General features: G+C 35.9%; 3 protein-coding genes across 3 annotated transcripts; 1 reads left to right on the forward strand and 2 right to left on the reverse strand.

Annotated features, from left to right (window-relative positions):
* Window positions 1-4,703: 4,703 nt before the first annotated feature.
* On the reverse strand, window positions 4,704-8,799 carry LOC132164708 (D-xylose-proton symporter-like 3, chloroplastic). The gene is made up of 14 exons (XM_059575260.2): window positions 8,492-8,799; window positions 8,304-8,404; window positions 7,769-7,847; window positions 7,489-7,548; window positions 7,320-7,386; window positions 7,114-7,238; window positions 6,911-7,012; window positions 6,452-6,829; window positions 6,272-6,319; window positions 6,109-6,171; window positions 5,917-5,997; window positions 5,711-5,809; window positions 5,292-5,429; window positions 4,704-5,182 (listed from the first exon to the last, which is right to left on the reverse strand). Exons 1-14 carry the CDS (start codon window positions 8,696-8,698, stop codon window positions 5,048-5,050), a joined length of 1,683 nt encoding a protein of 560 aa, XP_059431243.2. The 5' UTR covers window positions 8,699-8,799; the 3' UTR covers window positions 4,704-5,047.
* Window positions 8,800-12,657: 3,858 nt separating this feature from the next.
* Window positions 12,658-13,371, forward strand: LOC132164647 (uncharacterized). The gene has a single exon (XM_059575189.2). The coding sequence runs from the start codon at window positions 12,781-12,783 to the stop codon at window positions 13,153-13,155; it is 375 nt and encodes a 124-aa protein (XP_059431172.2). The 5' UTR covers window positions 12,658-12,780; the 3' UTR covers window positions 13,156-13,371.
* Window positions 13,372-15,126: 1,755 nt separating this feature from the next.
* LOC132163993 (transcription initiation factor IIA large subunit) lies at window positions 15,127-20,885 on the reverse strand. The gene is made up of 11 exons (XM_088519244.1): window positions 20,533-20,885; window positions 20,067-20,237; window positions 19,786-19,953; window positions 19,491-19,542; window positions 19,359-19,417; window positions 19,055-19,177; window positions 17,199-17,351; window positions 16,051-16,117; window positions 15,770-15,930; window positions 15,591-15,674; window positions 15,127-15,482 (listed from the first exon to the last, which is right to left on the reverse strand). The coding sequence occupies exons 1-11, from the start codon at window positions 20,653-20,655 to the stop codon at window positions 15,459-15,461; spliced, it is 1,185 nt and encodes a 394-aa protein (XP_088375370.1). The 5' UTR covers window positions 20,656-20,885; the 3' UTR covers window positions 15,127-15,458.
* Between the last annotated feature and the right edge of the window lie 570 nt (window positions 20,886-21,455).

Raw genomic sequence — 21,455 nt, forward strand, 5'->3', positions numbered from 1 at the left:
GAGAGAACGGACTTGAGAAATTAGATTCAAAAAAGATACTAGTAGGCGGCTGACCCGCAACCCCAACTCCAACGTTTTGAGATAGGTAAAATCATCTTATTGTAGGCCTTTGATTCTTGTGAGTATTTGATTCTTTATTGAGTGGGTCTTGATGTTATATTTTTGTTATTGATTAGGGTAATAAATAGGGGTGTAGTCTATTGGAGTATAAAAGGAGTAAGTGTTTAGTATGGGTTCAATTGAGTGACCATTGACTGATGAATAGACTATATTAAATTGTAGTAATTACCGATGATGATCCATACATGTAATCTACTGTAAGTATTCTTACTTACTGAGAGTGATATTGATATTCAATAATACAGATCCTTGTAATTTTATAAAATGTATGGCCTTTTGATATAATGATTCAACAATAATTTATATTATCGAGACTCAATTGATTCTCACTACTTCACAGTTTTTGTAGTGCTTGCAGGAATGGACAATTAAGATAATTCTGTAGTTGTGATTAGAGGTTCATTCTTGAGATGTACAAAATATCAAGTAGGTGAAGTTTGTCTAGAATTCAGACAGTCAGGTAGATTTGTATAAATGCCTTGCTCGACATAGTTTTGGGTATTTTATATAAACAATAGTATTGTAGATGTATTGTTTTATATTGATAAATTAGAAGCTGTGGAATATTATACAGATTTCCGCTGTGGGATTATTTAGATATATTTGTTGTTGCAGCGTAACACTCACGAATTTACAAGAAAGAGAAGAAGAGAAATACCGGGGTGTTACAAAAACCCTCCAATGCGAATGTATAAATCACGGGACCTAGTCCAATCAAATCTTCCACGGTCAACAATAATGAGTTTATAATTGTCTTCCCTAGAGAAATATCTAGAGGTTATCACCACATTAAGAATACATGCATTCTTAGATTAAACATAAATTTATCCCTCTAAAGTAGATTTTAACAATAATAAAAAAAGATCTCATCAAATAGGTATTAGCAATCAAGTGACTGGAGATGAAGTTCAACAATCGACACCAATCAATATGTAGCACTCGTCGTCAAAAACAAAATACTAAAATTTTATCAAGATCAGACCACAAATGATCTTGGTAAACCTTTTCCTTCTCTAATGGATGCAGTGAAGAAAAACCTTTTTCTTCTTTTCTCTTTTCTCTCTCCTTGCGCCGCCGCAGCTCTCCTTTCTTCTCCTCATTTCTTTTTGTCTTTTTGTCTCACAAGACACACGTAGGTGTGTTCCTTTTATATAGCAAACAAAATGGTTGTTACCCTTTTGTTTGCTAGTCTACGTGGGTTGGTCCCCACATAGAGAGGACCACCCCAACAATAATTTTTGCATTATTGTTGTTCTTTAAATTGAAACATATATAGCAGAAGGGTTGCTACCTTTTTGTTTGTCGTTTAATAAAGTTTATTGAAACATATTTTGTCCATTAAATTGGAAGCAAAGAATCAAGCATCGGTGCTAAGAAAAAGAGAAATGCTTGCATATGGACGAATCATCATAAATTATTAAATCTTGTTCTTCACGTTATGTCAAATATTCAGGAGAAGGATTGAGGTAGTAATGTAGCCGGACAAATTGAGTTGTAGTGTATATTTTGTAAATGAAAAGGGTTAAATACTAAAAATTTCCCTAAGGTTTCACTTTTTCTTTTTTTTTTTTCTCCTCTAAGGTTTGATTTTTATTACAGGAGGTACCTGTGGTTTTGATAAAAACCAAATTGGTCCATCTAGTTGACTTAACAGAAATCCACGCCACTGACAAATAGACCAATTAAAATTTGACACCTGACATAAGTGGCCACATCATTAGTTATGACGTGGCCACCTAATTAAATTTTTTTAAAAAAAAATTTAAAAAAAAAAAAAAAAAATCTACGGCCACCCCTTGGCCATTTGGGGATGACTCGGCCACCCCTTTTGGCCATGGGGGTGGCCCAAACCTCCCCTAAGGTGCCAAGAGGGTGGCCAAAACCACCCCCAAACGGTGCAAAAGACATTAATGCCCATAATTGTTTAAGATGACAATGCAATAAGTAAGGTCAAAGTAGTAAATTGATCCGTTCAAAAGACATTAATGCCCATAACTTTTTGAAGATGACAATGCTATAAGTAAGGTCAAAGTAGTAAATTTTGCATCAAACAAAATTTCACTAATCCTGTGCTATCGGGGCTTGTTATATATAAAGATTTTAATATTATTTTGCTGGATTTTTATTATGGAGAAAACTATGCACTATATCGACTGTCATATTGTTTCAATTTTGTTTGATGCCTCTAAACTCTTATAAGTACGAATTTTTTTGTTACTCATTTATGTTATGCACGTGGTTATTATTGTCGTTCAATTTAATTAGCATTATATTATTAATTTGCTGACAATGCAATATAAACTACTATATTTTCATTGGTCCTCATTCCCGCTTTGACCTAATCAATATATAAGAATTCTTGGTTTCATCTGTGCATGCTACATGAATTTGTAAGCGTTGTTGTGCCATTATAGTATACAAATAATGTACCACGCATTTAAAACCAATGACAGAAATTAGCTACAAACTAAAAATGATTCGTCTTTAGTTAACTCTTACGGACCGATGTCATAAATTCAAAAATTCGAATTTTGATCATTCTTTTGGGATGGCATTTGGTGGGGCAGGGTATGCTTTGAGTTATCCTTTGGCAGAAGTGTTGATGAAGAATTTAGATGTCTGCATAAAGACATATCCAACATTGTATGGGAGTGATCATATTTTGCAGTCCTGTATAGCTGATTTGGGAGTCTCTTTGACCCAGGAAATGGGGTTTCATTTCAAAGTAATTGAATCATCTGATTTCACATCATTTCTTTTTTCCCAAGTTTATGCTCCTTCCATGTCTACCACTAATTCAATCCCGAGAGGTGGTAGCTTATAGTGCCCCTAAATTTCAATTATTTTGTAGGAGATTCTGATTTAAACGAAATAAAGTTGTTTATTCACTCATATATTTGTGAGCATTGGGCATATAACATATTTACATGTTTATCATTTGAGATTATTATTCATAATATACAAATAAGTGGTCCAAAAATTGCATTGAATATAATTCATCGTGTGATTAATGAGATTATCACACAAAATATCTTAAACCATAAACATTGCAGTTTACAATTTAATGTTTGCAGCCAGTAATAGGATTTAATGTGTTTAAGCAAATACAAATGCACTAAACGGACTACCAGAGTTGTCATTCATTTATAATACTATCAAAAGGAATTATGTAAAACTTCAAAAGGTATTACTAAATTGATTCTAAATCATGAGATAATCGCAAACTCAAATATAAAGTGAAGGACACTTTGATGCATTAGGAGTAAAACCTTTATTGTGGTCAAAATTCTCGCTACGTTGGATAATCACATATAGTATTGTAGGAACTCCATCTTCAATAAGGAATCAAAGTCCTAATGGGTTGTTTTTGGTGTGGGTTTCAGACTGGACAGTGACGTAGAGAGAAGTGGAAAAAATAATTAAAAATAATATTTAGAGAAAGTAGATAGGAAATAGATTATATGTTGAAATTTGTATTAAAAAACTAAAAGCTAAATGAAAAAGGGTGTATTTTGAGTCTAGAGTTGCTCTTATGCGTTGTAGTTTCAAGAATCTATTAACATAGATTTGTGTGTTGCTTGCCCTATTTCTCACTATAATAGTCAGATGAATGAGACTGAATGCATTAAATAATTATAATGGATATAATTTGAGTGTCAAAATGATGATCAATGGAACTTTACAAAATCAATACGTTGTTAGCAGGGTGATTCGTCATAATTTGGGTTACAAGGCCCGAAATCATAAGTTTATCAGATTAATCTTCCTATTTAAACTGGTACTTTTTTATTTTATTTTTTCTGCAAAATCTGATTTTGATCTTTGAATTTGGGATCTTTGGAATCTAAGAGGTCCAACCCAGAGCTCCAAGCAAATGGATTTTGATCCATAAATGATGTAGGACAGCCCACCCGAGCACCTCCCCGAGATGATATTTCTCCATTACCCGAGCACTGTTCAACAAAGCAATATATGTTCAGCCAAGCACTGTTCACCCGAGCATCACATCCAAGTGTCTCTACTCCCGAACATAAAACCCCGGGAATCAAACTTTCTGACATCTAACAAAGCTGCCAGAAGGAATAATGTAAAAAATGGGCCGCAATGTCAGAGCTGGAAAGGCCGCAAAGTAATGCCAAGGCCGGAATTAATGTCAAAACCAGGGTCTGACAACTGTAAGGAATAATATCATAACCGACCCTGCCAACACCATGCGCCAATGAAAAGCTTCTGCCGGTTAAGAAGAACCAATAAGGAGCCATTGCAGGATTAGGGGAGCCAATAGCAAGCTGCCATTGTTAGGGCCAAGATTATTTTAATATTTCTTTAATAGTTTATTATTTTCTTTTCCTATAAATAGTAGGACTTGTAAACATTTTCACAATGCAACTTGTATCACTCAAATATATCTAAGAATTCTCTCAATTTTCTCTAAGGAGAACTTATCCTACAATCTGAAGATTGTGTTGTGTGTCAATTTGCGGATTGAGCACTGATTTATCAGGTTAGGAGACGAAGCTCCTAACCTTTTGGTTGCCAAGTCTTCCGCTACGTCAAGAAAGAGCACTACAAACTCCAGCTAGTTCATCTCCTAAGTCAGAACAAATTTCTTTTGTTTCTCTTTCTGCCTTTTGACAATATCAAGTAGAGTATTTAATCTCTGGTTCACACCCACCAAGATTCTAATCCAGTTAACAAAAGCCCAGTAGTATTCTAGCTGAAAAGCCATTACCTGAAGTTGCAACTTCTTGATGAGCTTCATTAATGTACAATAATAAGATTGCTTTTATGAAATGATAAGACAGATAGGTTGATGAAGTTTAAAAGGAGATGATCTTCCATTGCCATGCCAGGATACAAGTCTACAGAGTAACCAAAATTCTTGGCGTATTGGAGCTCACCTATTCATTTCGACAGATATGAGCTTTCACTTCGAAATTTTGGTCTCAATCTCTTCCAAGCTCAAACCTTTGGTCTCTGGGACAACGAGCACTACAAACACAAGTGACAACAAAGCAATAGCCCCGAAAAGAAGGAAGAGGTTTTCCGCTCCTAGAAGCTCCTGCAATATTTAGCAGAACTCCATATTCAGTCAATCACAGGAGAATGAAAACTATGAACAATGAGATACCAGCTTTGAAAGAAATGGATTGATAAAAGCAAATCAATACCTTCAATGGTAAGAAAGCAAAGGTCACAAGGGCATTGGAACCAAAGTTAGTAAGAACTGCTAGACTGATCCCTCGCCCTCTTGTCCGGATTGGGAATATCTCCGACACCATAAGCCAACTGATCGGCCCAAATGATATCTGAAATACCATTCAAAGAACAGAAATCTAATAATGAATCAAAATTCCCATCAACCGTGTCAGGAAGAAAAAATTGTCACTGCTCATCAGGTATTAACTGCTTTCCCTTTCATTTTTCTTTCTTTTTCCCAGAAAATTCTAAAACTCAAGGTAGCTCTCTAACATAGAATTTTCTATGGATGTTAGAAGATGAAATTCAGCCACGATAGACGTGCTCCTTATTGTTATATTCGAAAGAAATAGTGCAGCAAATTCCAACATTTAAAAGAGAAAATGGTTACCTGGTAGCAACCAACATAGAGAAGAAGACCAGCTACAGCAACAAAAGGGAATCCTCCAAGAAATTTATAATAAGCAGAAAGTAGAAGTAAAGAAACAGCCTGTGGTAATTTAAAGAAAAACATAGTCAAGCTTTCATCATGTTTTTTATAAATGAACATTAAATAATGCATGATACATAGCAGATTGATAGTCATTTGATGCATACAATGCCGCTGACACCTCCAATTAGCAGGGGTCTTCTCCCAAGATTATCTACTTTTAGGATAGCTATCCATGTCATCAGTAACTGAAGAGGGAAAACCATCACAAATGAATCATTATTAGCATTACCAGGAGGTATTAAGGCAGGGAGACTCTTTCCCTCATGTTCAAAGACTTCAAAGATTATTAAACATACTTTGAACACACCAATTACAACTGAAACTCGGGTAGCATCAGAGGCCGCAGAGAATCCAGCAGTCTTGAATAGTAGAATCACAAAGAATATCATTACGTTAGGAAAAATGAGATAAAGGGATAGCATTTTATCCAGAACAGATTTGAGTTCAACCATGACGTACCTGAAGTATTGAACCTGCATAATATAGAACACTTGGTTGCCCAGTTATCTGTCACAGTCAGGTGGTAAATTGGCTTACCAACAAGAAAAAAATCGACATTTCTTCATTACATGCTTGTTTGAACTTGAGTTTAAAGATAAATGTAAAAACAAATTCATAGCAGCAAAAAGGAAGAAATACCTGCTGAAAAAGGACCAAACCTCCACCGATTAGAAAGGCTTTCAAACTTGGGCCTTGAAAAACCTCCAAGAAACTGCCCTCAGATTCCTGATCCTCATATGCATATTTCAATGACACAAAGGTGTCTTCTATTTGCCTCTCAGACAATTTGTCACCAGGAGGACGGCCCCTTAGTTTGCTCAGGGCAATTAAGGCCTTCTCTTTGTAATCTTGTAAAGACCCTTTACCTTGAACAGCCCTAAGAAGTAACCAGCGTGGAGATGGTGGAAGACTCCACATGCCTAGTCCCATAATTAAAGCAATTGATGCACTAACTCCAAACATGTAACGCCACCCTCCAACTACATCAACCTGAAGGCTTCCAACGAAATAACCCAACTGCAGAAAATTTCATTTTCTAGCTCAGTTTATTTCAGACAAGAAAGTGAACATAGAGAATAATATAAGAGTAAACAATACCAGAATTCCCAGAACTATGAAGAGTTCCTTCAAAGATACTAGAGTTCCACGAATCTGAGATGGGCAAGTTTCTGCAATATAGAGAGGAGCCCCATGCATAGCCTGCCAAATTAACTCACTTATAATAAGGTTACAGCATGACTAGGTACATAATAGCAGCTTAGACTGCAGAAAAGAAGAGGGGGAGTTTCAAAGAATCCCACCAAACCAATACCAAGGCCATAGAGCAGCCTTCCTATTAAAAGGACACCAAGGCCTGGAGCATAGGCAGTGATCAGACCACCAAGCGCATATAGCACAGCTGCTATGATAAGTTCTCGCCTCCTCCCTTTACGAGAAAACCCATTATATTGAAAAGAAAATCATAAAAAGAGCTCCAAAATTCAGGAACGACTAAATAAGGACATACCAAGGAAGTCTGCAATTGGGTAGACAAGAATAGAACCAAAAAGAGCTCCATAAAGTGAACCACTGACCTGTATTCAATTCAATATTAAAAGAATAGATTGAACATAAAACAAACTGCAAGTATCCAGAAAAATCGCAGAAGTAATGTAACTCTGATCCTCGAACCATACCACAAGTCCAAGCTGAATGGCCGAAATGTTGAACCAAGTTGTTCCACTGAGCTCAGGTGACTAACAATCATCATTGTAACAACAACAAAAAATGTATATGCTTAAATGGGCTGTATAAGACACCTAAATGAATCGATGGTTATCAAAACAACAAGAAAGATTACTAAAGCAAATTAAATATATAGGAAAGTACTTTTTTACTTATCAAAAATATATATATATATATATATATATATATATATATATATATAGGAAAGAAGTCAATAAACAAAATACGCACCTGCAATGAGATGGTAGCACCAGAGGTGGCACCAATGTCATACCCAAATAACAAACCTCCCAAGGCTGGGAACAAAAACCTAAAATTGCAGGAACAAGGTTAAATTTAGCCAATGATTTATTTATCTTTTCAGAGAAACATATTCACACTAAAACCTCCGTCACGAATCTTTTCTTGATTCAACCTATTCTCTTCAAATTCAAAACAACGAAGATATAAATCCCACTACCATGAATTAGGCATGGTTAGCTAGAACTTTTTAAGTACTAATCTTGCTTTCACACCAAAACTAAAACAGAGTAATTCAATATGGTAATCAGGTATTCAGGTTGAAGGTCCAATTTTTTGATTGCATTCACACATCCTGAAAACCATAGCTTGAAATAAACAATAACAAATAAATGACAATGCTATCACATGCGATGCAAGAGCTAACCAAACGTATTGGATTTTAGATACCCATCAAATTCATCCAAAATACAGAATACCCATTATCAAAAAAACATGAAATGAAGAGAAAGTGTTAGAGACGCACGGCAAAATCACAGAAGACCAAGCAAAATCTTCCTGATACGTTGCGTCAGAGGCAAGCGACTCATCCTCTTCCCCAGAAGCATACTCTTTCTGTACTCCCACCTGCCCACCAAACACAAAAACTATCACCCAACAAAACATAGAAGCAACAAAGAAAAAAAATCCAAATGGGAGATTTTGAGTGCTCACATGGAATTTGAGTCGACGGCCAGAAAGCAAAGGTAATTTTGAGAAAATGGGAAATTTGGCCTTGAAATGAGCGTTGCAAGTTGAACATGATTGTGTGCTAATTTGGGTGTAAGAGATGAGAGCTTGCGATGGCTTTGTCCGCCGCGTTGGGTGTGACTGTGAGAGCTTGAGGTTGAAGAGAGGTGGAGTTGAGGCACTGCAAGCCATGCGAGGCAGTTTGACTCAAGTGTATGATCAAGGGGTAACGGTTCGATGGCTCCCGCTTTATCTTATTCTTTTGTGTTGGGGGGTTTTTGTGGTCAAATTTTGATACTTCGAGTGACTCTGGAGTTTTGACCTTCAATCATATGGATTAGGATGCACTCAATTTGCTAATAATTTTGGCAACACACTGTAAGAACATTAAATTCTTTTGAGAGCAAATTGTGAGAGCCCATATGATGTCCCAATTAGGATTTACAATAATTACTTGTCAAATATGAGAGATATTATGTACAACATGCAATCCTCAGATAGTTGAGCGGTTCAAAATTTATTTAGACAAATAACTTTTATATAAAGGTTTTTTTCATAGTAGTATCGATAAATATTGTGGATCCTAGGGTGGAACTGCCAGAGCATCTTTAATAGAAGTAGGCAAAATAGCTACTGAAAAAGTACAATTTTTTATTTTAGCTACTCATTTTTTCATACACACTCCAAATATTCTCTATTCTACTATCTATTTTCTTTAAATATTATTTTGCGTGGAAAAGGTTGTGAAAGAAATAAGAGGAGATAGAGGGTAAAAGGAAGAAAGGAAGAAAAAATAATAATAAACAAAATTTATAGTATGAATAGTGAATAGGCTAATCAACCTATTTACTATTCATACTAGAAGAAAAAACTGCAAAATAGCTATTCTGTTTGAAAGGTAAAAAGGCTAATAATAGTTAAATCTGACTATTATAAAAGATTTACCTATTCTCTTGGAGATACTCTTAGCTTGAGAGAACAAAAGTCCCCCCAAAATTTGAAATTTTTTATCCTTAAAAACTTCATTTGTTAATTACGTCCCCTCATCTCAAATTATGATTTTGCCCCTGTATTGATCCTAATGTATAAGATTTATTTGTTTTAATAAATTTATGACTGAAGTCATCTATTCGAACAAATTGATCTCATATAAACTATCATTCCTGGTCTCTTGTACATGATGTTTAAATTACTAAAAATCTATATAATTTTTGCATTATATGTGGTTTAATCATGTTTATTGAAACATACTCTGTCCTTTAAATTGGAAACGTACAACTCACTTGTTTTGGAAGCAAAGAATCAAGAATCAATGCTAAGAAAAAGGAAAGGCTTGAATATGGACGGATCATCATAAATTATTAAATCTTGTTCTTCACTGTAGGTCAAATATTCAGCCTCTCCTGTATAAGGAGTGAGGTATGGAAATGTAGCCGGACAAATTGAGTTATAGTGTATATTTTGTAAAAGAAAAATGTTAAATACTATAATTTTATTTAATAATCAATTTAGCAATACTAACATGACTTTCTATAATCATTTGAATTTTATTTTTATTTAACAATAATTATAAGTATCACATCAGCATTGTTGGATAAATGTTCAATAGAATTATAACAACTAACATTGCTTTCTATAAAAATGTGTCTGATAGTAGAGACGAACGGGGGATCGATCACCATAGAAAGAAATTATGGTCGTTTGATAAAGGGTTTTGTTGTTAATTTTTTGTTTAAATAATAATATAAAGAAAAAATGAGTTTAAATTTTTTTAGAGAAAAAAGTGAAAGAAATTGTTTAGTAATAATTTTAACTCTCCTTTTTTTTTTTTTTTTTTTTTTTTTTTTTTTTTTTTAGAAATAAAAATAAAGAAGGAGATAGCTAGTTGCTAAATGGCTTATAAAGAGGGAGATAGCTAGTTGCTAAACGGGCCACCACTTCTGCCATATAGTTTCCGTTTGGCATTGGCCTGTAACTATTTAGTGGTGTATTACTGTAACAAAAATTAATAGATGTAAAAATAATAATAATAATAATGTTTAAAATTGAAAAATGAAAAAATTTTATTTTGTAGTGATTTTTTTATTTGAATAATAATAAAAAGTAATTGACATGATGTGAAATGCAAAAATGTTAAAAGTTTAATTGGTTTTTTTTTTTTTTTGGTTAATAACTTTTTTAGTACTTGGGTTTTAATATTTTTATTTTTTCTCGCCTAGATTTTAAAAAATAAAAATCTAGTACCTCAGATTTTAGAAAGGGAAATGTTAGGTGTTCTTCTATTGTTCTTCTAGTGTTCTCCTAACTGTGATGTGGCTTTTAAAATTACCGTTAAATTTAAGATTATCATTATTAACTTTTAATCTATTGATAATTTTAAAAGTCACATTACAGTTGAGAGAATATTAAGAGAACAGTAGTAAAATACTAAGCATTTCCCTTTTGGAAAAGACCAAATCACCACCTTCAGTTTAAAAAATTCTATAAGGGTGGTGATTCAGTCATTTTCAAAATTTAAAATACTAATTTTGTCATATTTTAAAACCTAGATAAAAAAATTAAAATAATCTCAAAACTCATCTACCAACAAAAAAGTTAATATCCTCCCCCACCCCACTTTTTTCTTTTTTCTTTTTTTCTTTTTTTTATATGAATAGTTACTATCCATGTTCAAATTAGTGGCTGTTGCCAAACACAGCCATAAATATCTTTTTTCCTCGTTTCCTTACCACACGGAACCCGCCGACACCCACACCGATTTTTATTGGAGAATGAATAGTGCGTGATTCACTGAATTGGAATCATCTTTTTCGTTTTTCAAAGATTTTACACATCTCTTTATCAATTATAAGAAAAGGTGTTCTCTTGTTTCATTATTAAATATAAAGATTTCAATATTATTTTGCTGGATTTTTATTATGGAGATAAGTATGAATTTTTGTTAATCATTTTTGTTTAATCTCGTACCATTTCATCTATATTTTATCATATTGAGCTGTTATGCACTTGGTTATTATTGTCCTTCAATTTAATTAGCATTATATTATTAATTTGCTCACAATGCAATATGAAAACTATTATTATAGTTTCATTGGTCTTCATTTCTGCTATGACCTAATCAATATATAAGAATTTTTGGTTTCATCCCTACATGCTACGTCAATTTGTAAGCGTTGTTGTGTCATTATGATTATAATTTCTATAAAGGAGGTGGTGTTTGTCCTCACCAATAAGAAGCTATCACCTAAAATTATTGTACAAACCCAAACAAGAACAAAAACACTAAATTATTTTAGTTTATTTAATGTTTTTTTTTTTTTTTTAAGAATATGGGAAGGGCGAAGGTGACCGCGCGAGCCACCCGCAATCCATCTGGGGTGGACGGCGAGCCACCCCCATGGGCTGAGGTGGACGGCGCAGCCACCCAACCCATGTGGGTTGCTCGCCGGCCACCCCAAGTGGCCTGGGGGTGGCCGCAAGGCCATTCCAGCCTCCTGTACAATCTTATAAAAAAAAAAAAAAAAATCAAAAAACCATAATAATCTAGTATTTTAGTACTTATTTCATTTGCTGCAATAATTCTATGTGACCATTTCCTATTAGTGAGCACCAACTCCTTATAGAAGTCGCTCTCGTGCCATTATAGTATACTAATGTACCACGCATTTAAAACCCATGACCGAAATTAGCTACAAACTAAAAATGATTCATTTCGTATATAATTAACTCCTACAACCGACCTCATAAATTCTAAATTTTATTTATTAAAAAAAAAAAGAAAAGAAAAGCACATGATGAGCTGGAAACGGTTTGATTGGTCTCAGGTGTGGGTGTGTGTACACAATTATTCAAAGAAAGACAATTAGCAGCGCTAGCTGCTAATCATCTTTCAAAAGTGGGAGAAGAGTACGGACAGGCGTTACACACACGCTCTCTCGGCCTTTCCCCCTTCCTTTCCGGGAGGAAAAAAACGCCTGAAGACATAAAATAAAATAAAAAAGCCCTCTAGAAAAACTATTGTCCACACAAAATGGGGAAAGAAAGAGCATGGCTCTGTAAAAATAAGCATATGACCGTTACTTTTACCTGCCATTCAAAATCGAATTTTGCCGTTTTTGACTCTTTTAACCGACCCCATACTTTCCGCTTTACTCAAGAAAAGGTCGTCATTTTCCACCATCTCTTTTAGCTTCTTATTCCGATCCCACAGCTTTTTTGAGTTATTCAAGATCCCATGCAAATTCACAAATCAACAAATTCCTAATCAACCAATAATGGATACCGCTAGCAGTATTGGCTCTGCTCAGAGAGAAGTCAAGCCCAAAGCAGGGAAGGCCCCCACCAGGCTACAGAAGCACGCCCCGGCATCTCTTCAGCTTGATAAGATTCCCGCCACCGGCCCTTTCTCTGGCCCCTCTGGTGAAACTCCAAAGGCGATTCCTTTGCTGTCGCCGCTCGTTCTATCCCCGGAACCATTGCCGGAGACGGTGGAAAAAAGGTTGTCGGAGAGCGAGAATGGTCATGAGAAGAGAAGTCTGTGCTCACCAGCAGGAGGGTGGAAACATCCGGCCGTGGCCACCTTCACCGAGCCGCCAAACCTGCTTGCTCTGCTTCAATCACAATGCGTACTGGTGGACAATGTGCAGTGACATTTTGGTGCTACAGCTGTACATTGATTAATGTTCTTCTGATCAATCAGTATTTTTGTCGTGGTAGGTTTGTCAGTTTTGACGTTGCCGGTGTCTGCAAATAGGGATAATTTCCTCCCTATATATCCACCATTTTTCTGCTTCTTTTTATTGCATTTTCTTGAAGATGGCATGCTTGTCGTCATTGATTTCTGCGAATGTTTCTAATGATGTCAGTATGTGATAGATTGTACGTTTTTATTTCTCCCTTTAATGTATATCTCTTTCTAACAAAACCATTTTTTTTTTCGTCGATTTCTATGAGAAAACCAGTTAACAGACAATTTTAGAAATAAAAGAGTTTTTTTTTTTTTTTTCTTTCTTTCTTTCTTTCTTTCTTTATTACTATGGAAAATATTATTAACATGAGATCGTGCAATTTTGATTTTTAAGGGGAAACTTTCTCCTACAAGCCTTGCACAAGAAACCAATCAATAAAAAGGATCCTTCAGGCAGTTGTCATTTCTGCTTCTTTTTCTTCTTTTACATTTTTCATTCAAAATAAGAATAGTTCTAACATCCCAGAGCATAATGTTCTTACATAACATAGTCTAAAATTATGTAAATACAACGTCATAGATATAATCAGTAAAATCTCACAATTAAAAACTATCTATGACAGCAGCCTCTGCTAACCCATGTACAACTTATCTTTATGGAACAAATCTGCTCCGGCTTTCAGAAGCAAACTAAATATAAGATATAAGTAGCCCAAATTTCCTTAAAACTTTATTTTACCAGCCATGAGAGATAATTTCACATTGAAATTATCCCTCCTCAGCTCAAAAGCCAGGAGCAAAAACAAAAACAAAAACTATAATACACCCTACTCCTATATGACATAGAAATTGGATTGGCAATCGGTGCAGTTAGACCGACGGGTGGGACTATAGCGGAGCAGATCTAACGAACTGAAGTTATATCAGTGACGACGTCGCTGGCACTCCAGTGCGTGGGACTCACCCACCGACATGTGGCCGACAGATTGATGCATGAAGGTCGGCGACTGGAAGAAGGGTGGCTAGTGAGCAATAACATGGATAGACGGAACTGATGGAAAAAACTAGATTTGATTTTGACGAAAATAATAAATCTAGAAACCCAATCAAATTCGGTGAGATGGCAGTGGATGAAAAAGAAAAAAGAAAATAAGAAAGGGAGGAAGAGAAAACAAAAAGATAGTAGAGGGGAAGGGGAGAGGCTCCCTCCTCTCCTTACCATCAAGAAAATACGAGTTAAAAGAAAATCGCAGCTGTCATCTCATAATCTCATCTAAAACACAACCATAAATATATCCATATATTTTGGGCTCTTAAGAGCTTAAGAGCTCAACCACATATTGCATTTGACCCAAAAAAAAAAAAAAAATTAAAAAAAAAGGTCAAACCTTTGAGTTGGGAAAATTCGTTGATTAAATAAAGAAAAAAAAATTTTTAAAAAAGGTCAAACCTTGTGAGTTGGAAAATTCGTTGATTAAATAAATTATAATGCTATAAGGACCAAGGTGAGAGGTCCTTGTGGACGGGTTTGACAATCAAATTTGATTGTTCAAAATCAAAAGTAAAGTAATATTACTCTTCACACTAAGATTTTATACTGATTAATATGTCTTGTCTTAAATAGCTTTTCATGTGTGAAAATCTAATGTAAAAAGTAACATTACTTATATATAATAGCAATGTTACACGCTATACACGCATCTCACGAAACTAATGTGACAGCATCCATCAACCCTTAAATCAATTCTCATTAAATATAAAAAATAAAAATTATAAGTTGATGAACACTATCATATCAGCCCAATGAGATAAAGAGTATAATATTTAACATTATTGTAGAAATAAATACAAATTGCCAAGTGAGACCTCTAGGTCTGCCCCTTTATAAGGGGACTTGGCTGCAACTTGTTGGGAGGGGGGTAACAAAACTACAAATAAACCTACTGCAATTCGTAGATTAACCAAAATGTTAAAGAATACAGAGTTTATGGAACTACATATTCCATTAGAGAAATGGTAAACTTCTGCAAATGCCTCAAGTGACCATCCATTTAAAGGCCGAAAAAGCTCATTTGCTTTATGTACAACGGGCCAACATCCATCCCATCCCAGTCTTAAAAGTATCAAGCATCTCTCTCTCTCTCTTCAAGCTCTCAATTAATAATAATAATTAAGGAAAAATTACTGAACACCCAATGATGCCTCTGGATTTGCTCTGCAAGAACAACTGCCAGAAAATGGCAGAATAGATGCTCTCCAATAAAATCAGAACTCGAATTCTCCCGTTGCCTGCAGAGGATTGGAAGCATTCCAATGAAAACTTTAAGCTAGGGTCCAGTACAGGATGAAAACAGAAAGCGTAATAGAATTCCCATCAATCATTAGAGGAAAACTAACCTTGTTAAAGAGAATGTCTTTATTGTTTATGTGCATAATGCCATCCTTCAGCGAGCATTTCCACCTGCTTTTGGTACGCGTCACCTGCCCCCCCAAATGTATAATAGAAAAGTAAAAATGGCAGCCCAATATGTTTTAGGTATCTATTTTATGCATGATCTCACACACACAAAGACTACCTTATCAAACTGAGCCAAAACCAAATGCTGTGTGTTTTGCTCCTCTACTTCGTCTACATCATCTAAATCATCATCGTCATTCTCATTCAGTGGGGGCTCATCGTCATCATCCTCTGCAACATCATTTTGAACAACTGGAGCAGGAGTACCTGCTGGCTGGTCTGAAAAAAAAATAAAAAACAGGTAGCTCCAACATTAGAGAGACAAACTTATGCCACACCAATTTTAACCATTTCAAACTTTTAATCATAATCTGTATCGCATATATTCACAAGATTTACCATTAGGAGCCGGTGTGTTGGCTATGTTGTAGTCTTCATTGAAAACTCCTTGATAATTGTTGTATATCTGTAGGATGAGAGGGGAGGGGAGAAAACAAAAGCTAGTGAGAAAATGCAACTTTAAAAAAATCAGGGTAGAGAGAAGCCCTGCCAGTCATATTTCAATAGTTACAGCAAAAAGCACAGAGGCAAAATTATCCATCCACTCATTTGGAAAAGAGATCAAGCACTCAATATTTTTTCTTGTAGCACTCAAGATACTTGGGAAATTTTAAACCATCCAATCAATCTGTCAAAGTTCCAGCCCACCTACACACTGAACTATCCATTTATCCCAACTTTTGAAAAATTAATTATAAATTTTCAGCTGACAATGCCCCAGAATATGCATTTTAGGCTGTCATCACTCAATTGGAAATTCTTTCTTCTATACATGATCAAATCCATGAAGCACTATGCTCCTTGTGGTCCAATACGGAACCAACTCCCTTTACAAGCAATCAAATATTATGGCACTTTGTAGCCCAATGCTTCATTTGTTGGCCAAGATAGAGGGAGAAAAAAACAATCTTTTTTGATTGATAGGTTACACATGCACCCAGTGGATTATAAACCCATGACCTCACCACCCTATTCTTAAGAGGGAGAGGAGGTGCCATTTGAGCCAGACTTCATTGGCAGAAACAATCTTTTCCCCTCCTTCCCAGCAACCAGAATTAAGGTATGAATCAATGGCTTAATGATGAAACATACAAATGCAACTTCCAAATAAAAATGAACAGGCGAAAACCCACCCACCCACCCACATTTAAATTAAGATCCCACATGACTGCGATCAACCAATCAATCCACTTTTAAAGCAAAAGCAAAATGAAGGATTTCTAAGAATACGTAAGGCAGATAAGTCCTCAGTCAGATCACAAGATCAGCCTCTACAGGCAACCCAATGAAAATGCCTCAAACATAAGGTTTTACTCATGATACCAAAAATTAGGCTAGGATATCAAATAGAAGTGCTAGGGCCGTTAGAAGTTGGTATGCATGTCAGATACATACATATACATACAAAAGGGACCAAAAAAAAAAAACAATAAAAGCGGAGTATTTGTTAGCATACTGTGTCTTACAAACTGCAGAACCATACTTACATTGGGAGTAGAAAGGACGTCATCATAAGGATCAGGAATTGGTCCATCAAGTTGAGGAATCTTTGAACATGACCTTGCCACATGTGCCACAACCTCTTTATTTGCAGTGGTAAGTATGCCGTGTCCACCCAGAGAAGTGCTGCCTCCGCTTAACTGAAAGGTTACAATCAAATGAGTCTAACACTGCATGAAATCAATAAGAGAGTATGCCATTCACTGGAAACATGAATTCTGAGATTGCAAAAGCGGCGCCATTATAGAAGGGTCCCATTTTCTAACAAAAATCAAAATCCTATAAATACAGTTATGAAAAGTTATATTTTACAACAATAAATGTCCTCACCTTTTGCAATATAAAGCGGAGAAAAAAGCTTCTCTTAGAACGGACATAATATTATCTGGCCATAAAATTGAGGCCCCACCAAGTATATTTATTCAAGATCAATACAAAAAGTATATCTACAAATCCCTTTACCACAAAAACAAATTTCCTCAGTATGCTCAATTATTGCAACAAGAAATGGCAAAAAATGACACTCCAAATCTCTCACCCTGAATAAAACTCCAAAAGGGGATAATTTGCAAAATGTTAACAGCTGATTCAATCATTACGACTATCACAAAAGAGAACATGACATCCAACTCATTAGCCGAACGCTAGAAAACATCATCAGGCTTAAATTGCTTCTTTTTTTTTTATGAATAATAATTTATTAAAGAGATAGAGGCAACCCCCTCGTACACGAAAGGTATACAAGAAAAGGTAGCACCCTAAAGATGCCTGAAATCTAAAAAGTTAACAAGATCTAAGATAAGCTTGAACTGCTTCTAGGACTGAAGAAAAAAAAAAAAAAAAAGGAGGCAAAAAAGTCCTGGATCATTTCTACTTTCTAGTGTTCCAACTAAATTAGCCAATCCCAAAATAGCTGCTTAAAAGAAAACCCAATAAAGCCTTTAGAAAGATCAACATCACCTCCAACTATGTTCTGCAAGGTGGATACCAACTTGTGCTTTGTAAAGTAAGCTTTGACTTGGCAGGAATCAGTTAGTAGGAAAGTCATCTCACTGACCATTGGATTATATACAACCTAGTGAAAATCACAACTAAACAGGTGATAGCTTTCTGTCTTTCCATTCATTCTGAATGGACCCTTCTCCCTAAGAATTGGACAAACCAAGTTCAACTATCTGGGAAGGGTGGTACAGGAGAAGAGTCCTATCCTTCCAGGAAATTGCATGGATATGGTAACCAAAAGAGAAGCAATTAAGCAAGCAAATGCCTATTTTTTCAAAGGGCTATTTTTCCTTTTTTTTTTCAAGCCATGCAGCTGACACTAGTCATATCATAATACTTCAACTAACTAACCTTATTTCTGATGATTTTACTGTACTTTCTCCGATTTGCAGTACCTCCACCTCATCTAACACCTAAGGTCAGTAGAATTTCAAACCACTTCAACAACTATCACCCCGTTCTAAAACCTATTTGACTTCATTTTATCTGACATCTGTCCTCGATATATGGACATCAATATTACATATTATGCCCAGCTCTGTACCCTTTCAAAGGATCCTAGATCAGCTCTAAACATACTAAAGAGATTCCAACCAATAATATGAAATTTCAATGACAAAAATGCAACAGAACCCCAATTTACCTTCCTAAACCAATCTAGTCCAATGAAGATTCCACAAAGGCTAACACTAATAAATCACAATCCAAAATTCAGGTAAGCAAAATCAAAGTCTTCAGAGAAATAAACCATTTAAACTACTTAAATTTAACCCAAATTCATCCAAAAGAAGAAAAGCATTCAACATCTTATTCATCCAACAAAAAAAAGGAGAGGACAAACCTCAATCTCAAACACCTCAGAGGCAGCATCCCCAGCTCCATCTTGCTGAGGTATGAATCCACCAGGGTGATATTGTGAAGCAAACTCTTCACGTTTTCGCTTCCCAGACAGCGTGAAGAAGTCCTGGGTTTTTCTCGAACAATAAGATAACACATAAAATATGGTACTAGCATTATGTTGTACATCCTATACAAAAAGCGATTCAAAGAACACATTCCATAAAGGAGGTTTATACACCTTAGTAATCCAGAACTCTGTAACTATGAGTTTTTCTTCTGCAATATGAAGTAACAACAGGGATTACCTGTGTCGTGGGCTGATGAGGGGTTCCTCTGTCCAACTCATCCCGCCCTTCCACATAAGCTACACAAGTACAACATTAAGTATTATAAAATAATAGACAAACACCTATGGGAGTATTTTATATCATACTTACCAACATTAACATCAAGTGGAGGCCTTTGGCTCATCCAAGGAGAAGGAGGTTGCTGCAACAAGAATAAAGAGGATTATCATAAGCTACCCTTTAAAACAACCAAATAGAAGTATAACCTGTTTAGCATCCTTACGCCACTTACAGAACAGCTAAGGATACTAGTCCCCCACTACATTAATGCCAGTTTATAAACAAAAATAGCTATAGATACCTCTACTATGAATTAATTGTTAGGCATTAAAGCTTTCAAAATAGAAACTAACAAACAAAATGGTGCCAGTAATGTAATGTTTACCATGAAGGGGCTAGGTCTTCCAGTTTTCGCCTCATTATTGTTTCCACCCCCACCACCACTAGTATCACTTCCAGGAGTGGGATAGTCACTAGGTCCAGTAGGAATGTTATACATCGAACTGTCTGCAGTTCCCGGTAAAGGTGTTTGAATGGGAGTCTGTAAAGGCGTCTACATTTCAAAGTAAACCACATCAACTCTCCATCAATTGAACTCATAACTTACTTTAAAATTTAAAAACTGGACAGAGATCGTTTCAGTGAAAGAAAAAGGCACAAACTCACTGCAGGAAAGAGCATCTCAGCAGTGGGAGTTTCATACTCCTCGCCCCCTTCGTACGGCACATTAAGATCGTGAACGGGAGCGGCAGCACCCCCAAGTGCGGGCTTAGGCGCACCAGTCCGCTCTATCGGACCAATTATTACACCAGCTTGAATCATTCTCGCCTCCCATGTCTACAAATTTCCCATAACAAATCAGCTAAACCCAACTCAAACACCAAAGATATAAACTAACAGAAAGCTCAAAATAGCTTCCCAAAAGGACAATTTAACCCCACGAAAAGGAACAATCTCAAAACCCTAGAAATGACCAGATCGAACCCACATATCAATTTGCTCAAAACCCCCACCGATCCCTTTGAAAATGAAGAACCAATCACTCCCTGTAATAAAACCCTAATAGCACCGAAAAAGAAAAATAATAATAACACAAAATTATTTTTAAAAAATAAAATAAACAGATAATTACTCCTTGAAGCTCCTTGAGAACATCCTCTCCTGGCCCTCCGTTGTTGACGAACTCTTCGCGGACCTTGTTGATGACATCCTCGATGACCTGGATGTAGACGGTGCTCGTCGTCGAAGTCGCCATTTCCGAATCTCCCAAAGCTCCGATTCTCCGAACAACCGAATCGGTGATTTTCTCGGGAAAATATCGGAGAGAAACTTCAGCACCAAAGATCTGAACGGAGCATGGAAATGAAATTCTAGGTTTTGTGGATTTGAGAGAGGCGTGGGGTTTGGGCGGTGTCTGAGAGTGAGCGAACTGAGGAGAGAGAAAGAGAACGTCGAGAGAGAGAGAGAGAGAGAGAGAGAGGCGGACGAGAAAAGCAGAATAAAGGGTGGAATATAAATAGGTTTGCATCCGATTTTATTCGTGCGTTCCACGTGGCGAGATCTGCACGATCCTGATCTCTTTTCTTCCATCGCTCGTTTGGGAAAGTCTTTTTTGGGGCGCAAGCGGCGTGTACAACGTTCGATTTGTTGGGACAGACAGGACGGAGGCTCATCCGTCACCGCCCATTGGGTGGTGGGCCCTCCTAACATTTGCTAATTGCCATGCAATTTGCTTTTGGTTATTTTTCTGACTTCAGTTCAATCAGAGAATTCAATGCTATTTTTGTTTTCTCCCTTTTATTTAAGTTTTTTTTAAAAAAATAAAAATAGTTAAATACTACATACTCCATGGAGTTTCAAAACTTTATTTTTATTTCTTAGGGTTTCATTTTTATCACAGGAGGTCCCTGTAATTTTGATAATAGACTAAGTTAGTCCTCCAAAAAAAAAAATTAAGTACGTGTCATATGTCAATATTTGATTGGTCCACGTGATTTTTCGTTAAGCCAACTAACGATCAACTGACGGAAGACTAACTTGATCTATTATCAAAAT

This window comes from Corylus avellana, chromosome 8 (assembly GCF_965113065.1).
Source record: "Corylus avellana chromosome 8, dhCorAvel1.hap1.2, whole genome shotgun sequence".
NCBI lineage: Eukaryota > Viridiplantae > Streptophyta > Magnoliopsida > Fagales > Betulaceae > Corylus > Corylus avellana.

What these genes read in the sequence shown, in the direction of transcription:
- LOC132164708 (XM_059575260.2), bottom strand. Translation starts at nt 8,698, where the DNA reads ATGGCTTGCAGTGCCTCAACTCCACCTCTCTTCAACCTCAAGCTCTCA. An exon ending in GCCGTCGACTCAAATTCCAT is followed by an intron (nt 8,405 to 8,491) that starts GTGAGCACTCAA and finishes TTTGGTGGGCAG; the next exon opens with GTGGGAGTACAGAAAGAGTA. An exon ending in TTGCTTTCTTACCATTGAAG is followed by an intron (nt 5,183 to 5,291) that starts GTATTGATTTGC and finishes TAAATATTGCAG; the next exon opens with GAGCTTCTAGGAGCGGAAAA.
- LOC132164647 (XM_059575189.2), top strand. Translation starts at nt 12,781, where the DNA reads ATGGATACCGCTAGCAGTATTGGCTCTGCTCAGAGAGAAGTCAAGCCC.
- LOC132163993 (XM_088519244.1), bottom strand. Translation starts at nt 20,655, where the DNA reads ATGGCGACTTCGACGACGAGCACCGTCTACATCCAGGTCATCGAGGAT. An exon ending in TCCACTTGATGTTAATGTTG is followed by an intron (nt 19,418 to 19,490) that starts GTAAGTATGATA and finishes GTACTTGTGTAG; the next exon opens with CTTATGTGGAAGGGCGGGAT. An exon ending in TTTTGGCTCAGTTTGATAAG is followed by an intron (nt 15,675 to 15,769) that starts GTAGTCTTTGTG and finishes TTGGGGGGGCAG; the next exon opens with GTGACGCGTACCAAAAGCAG.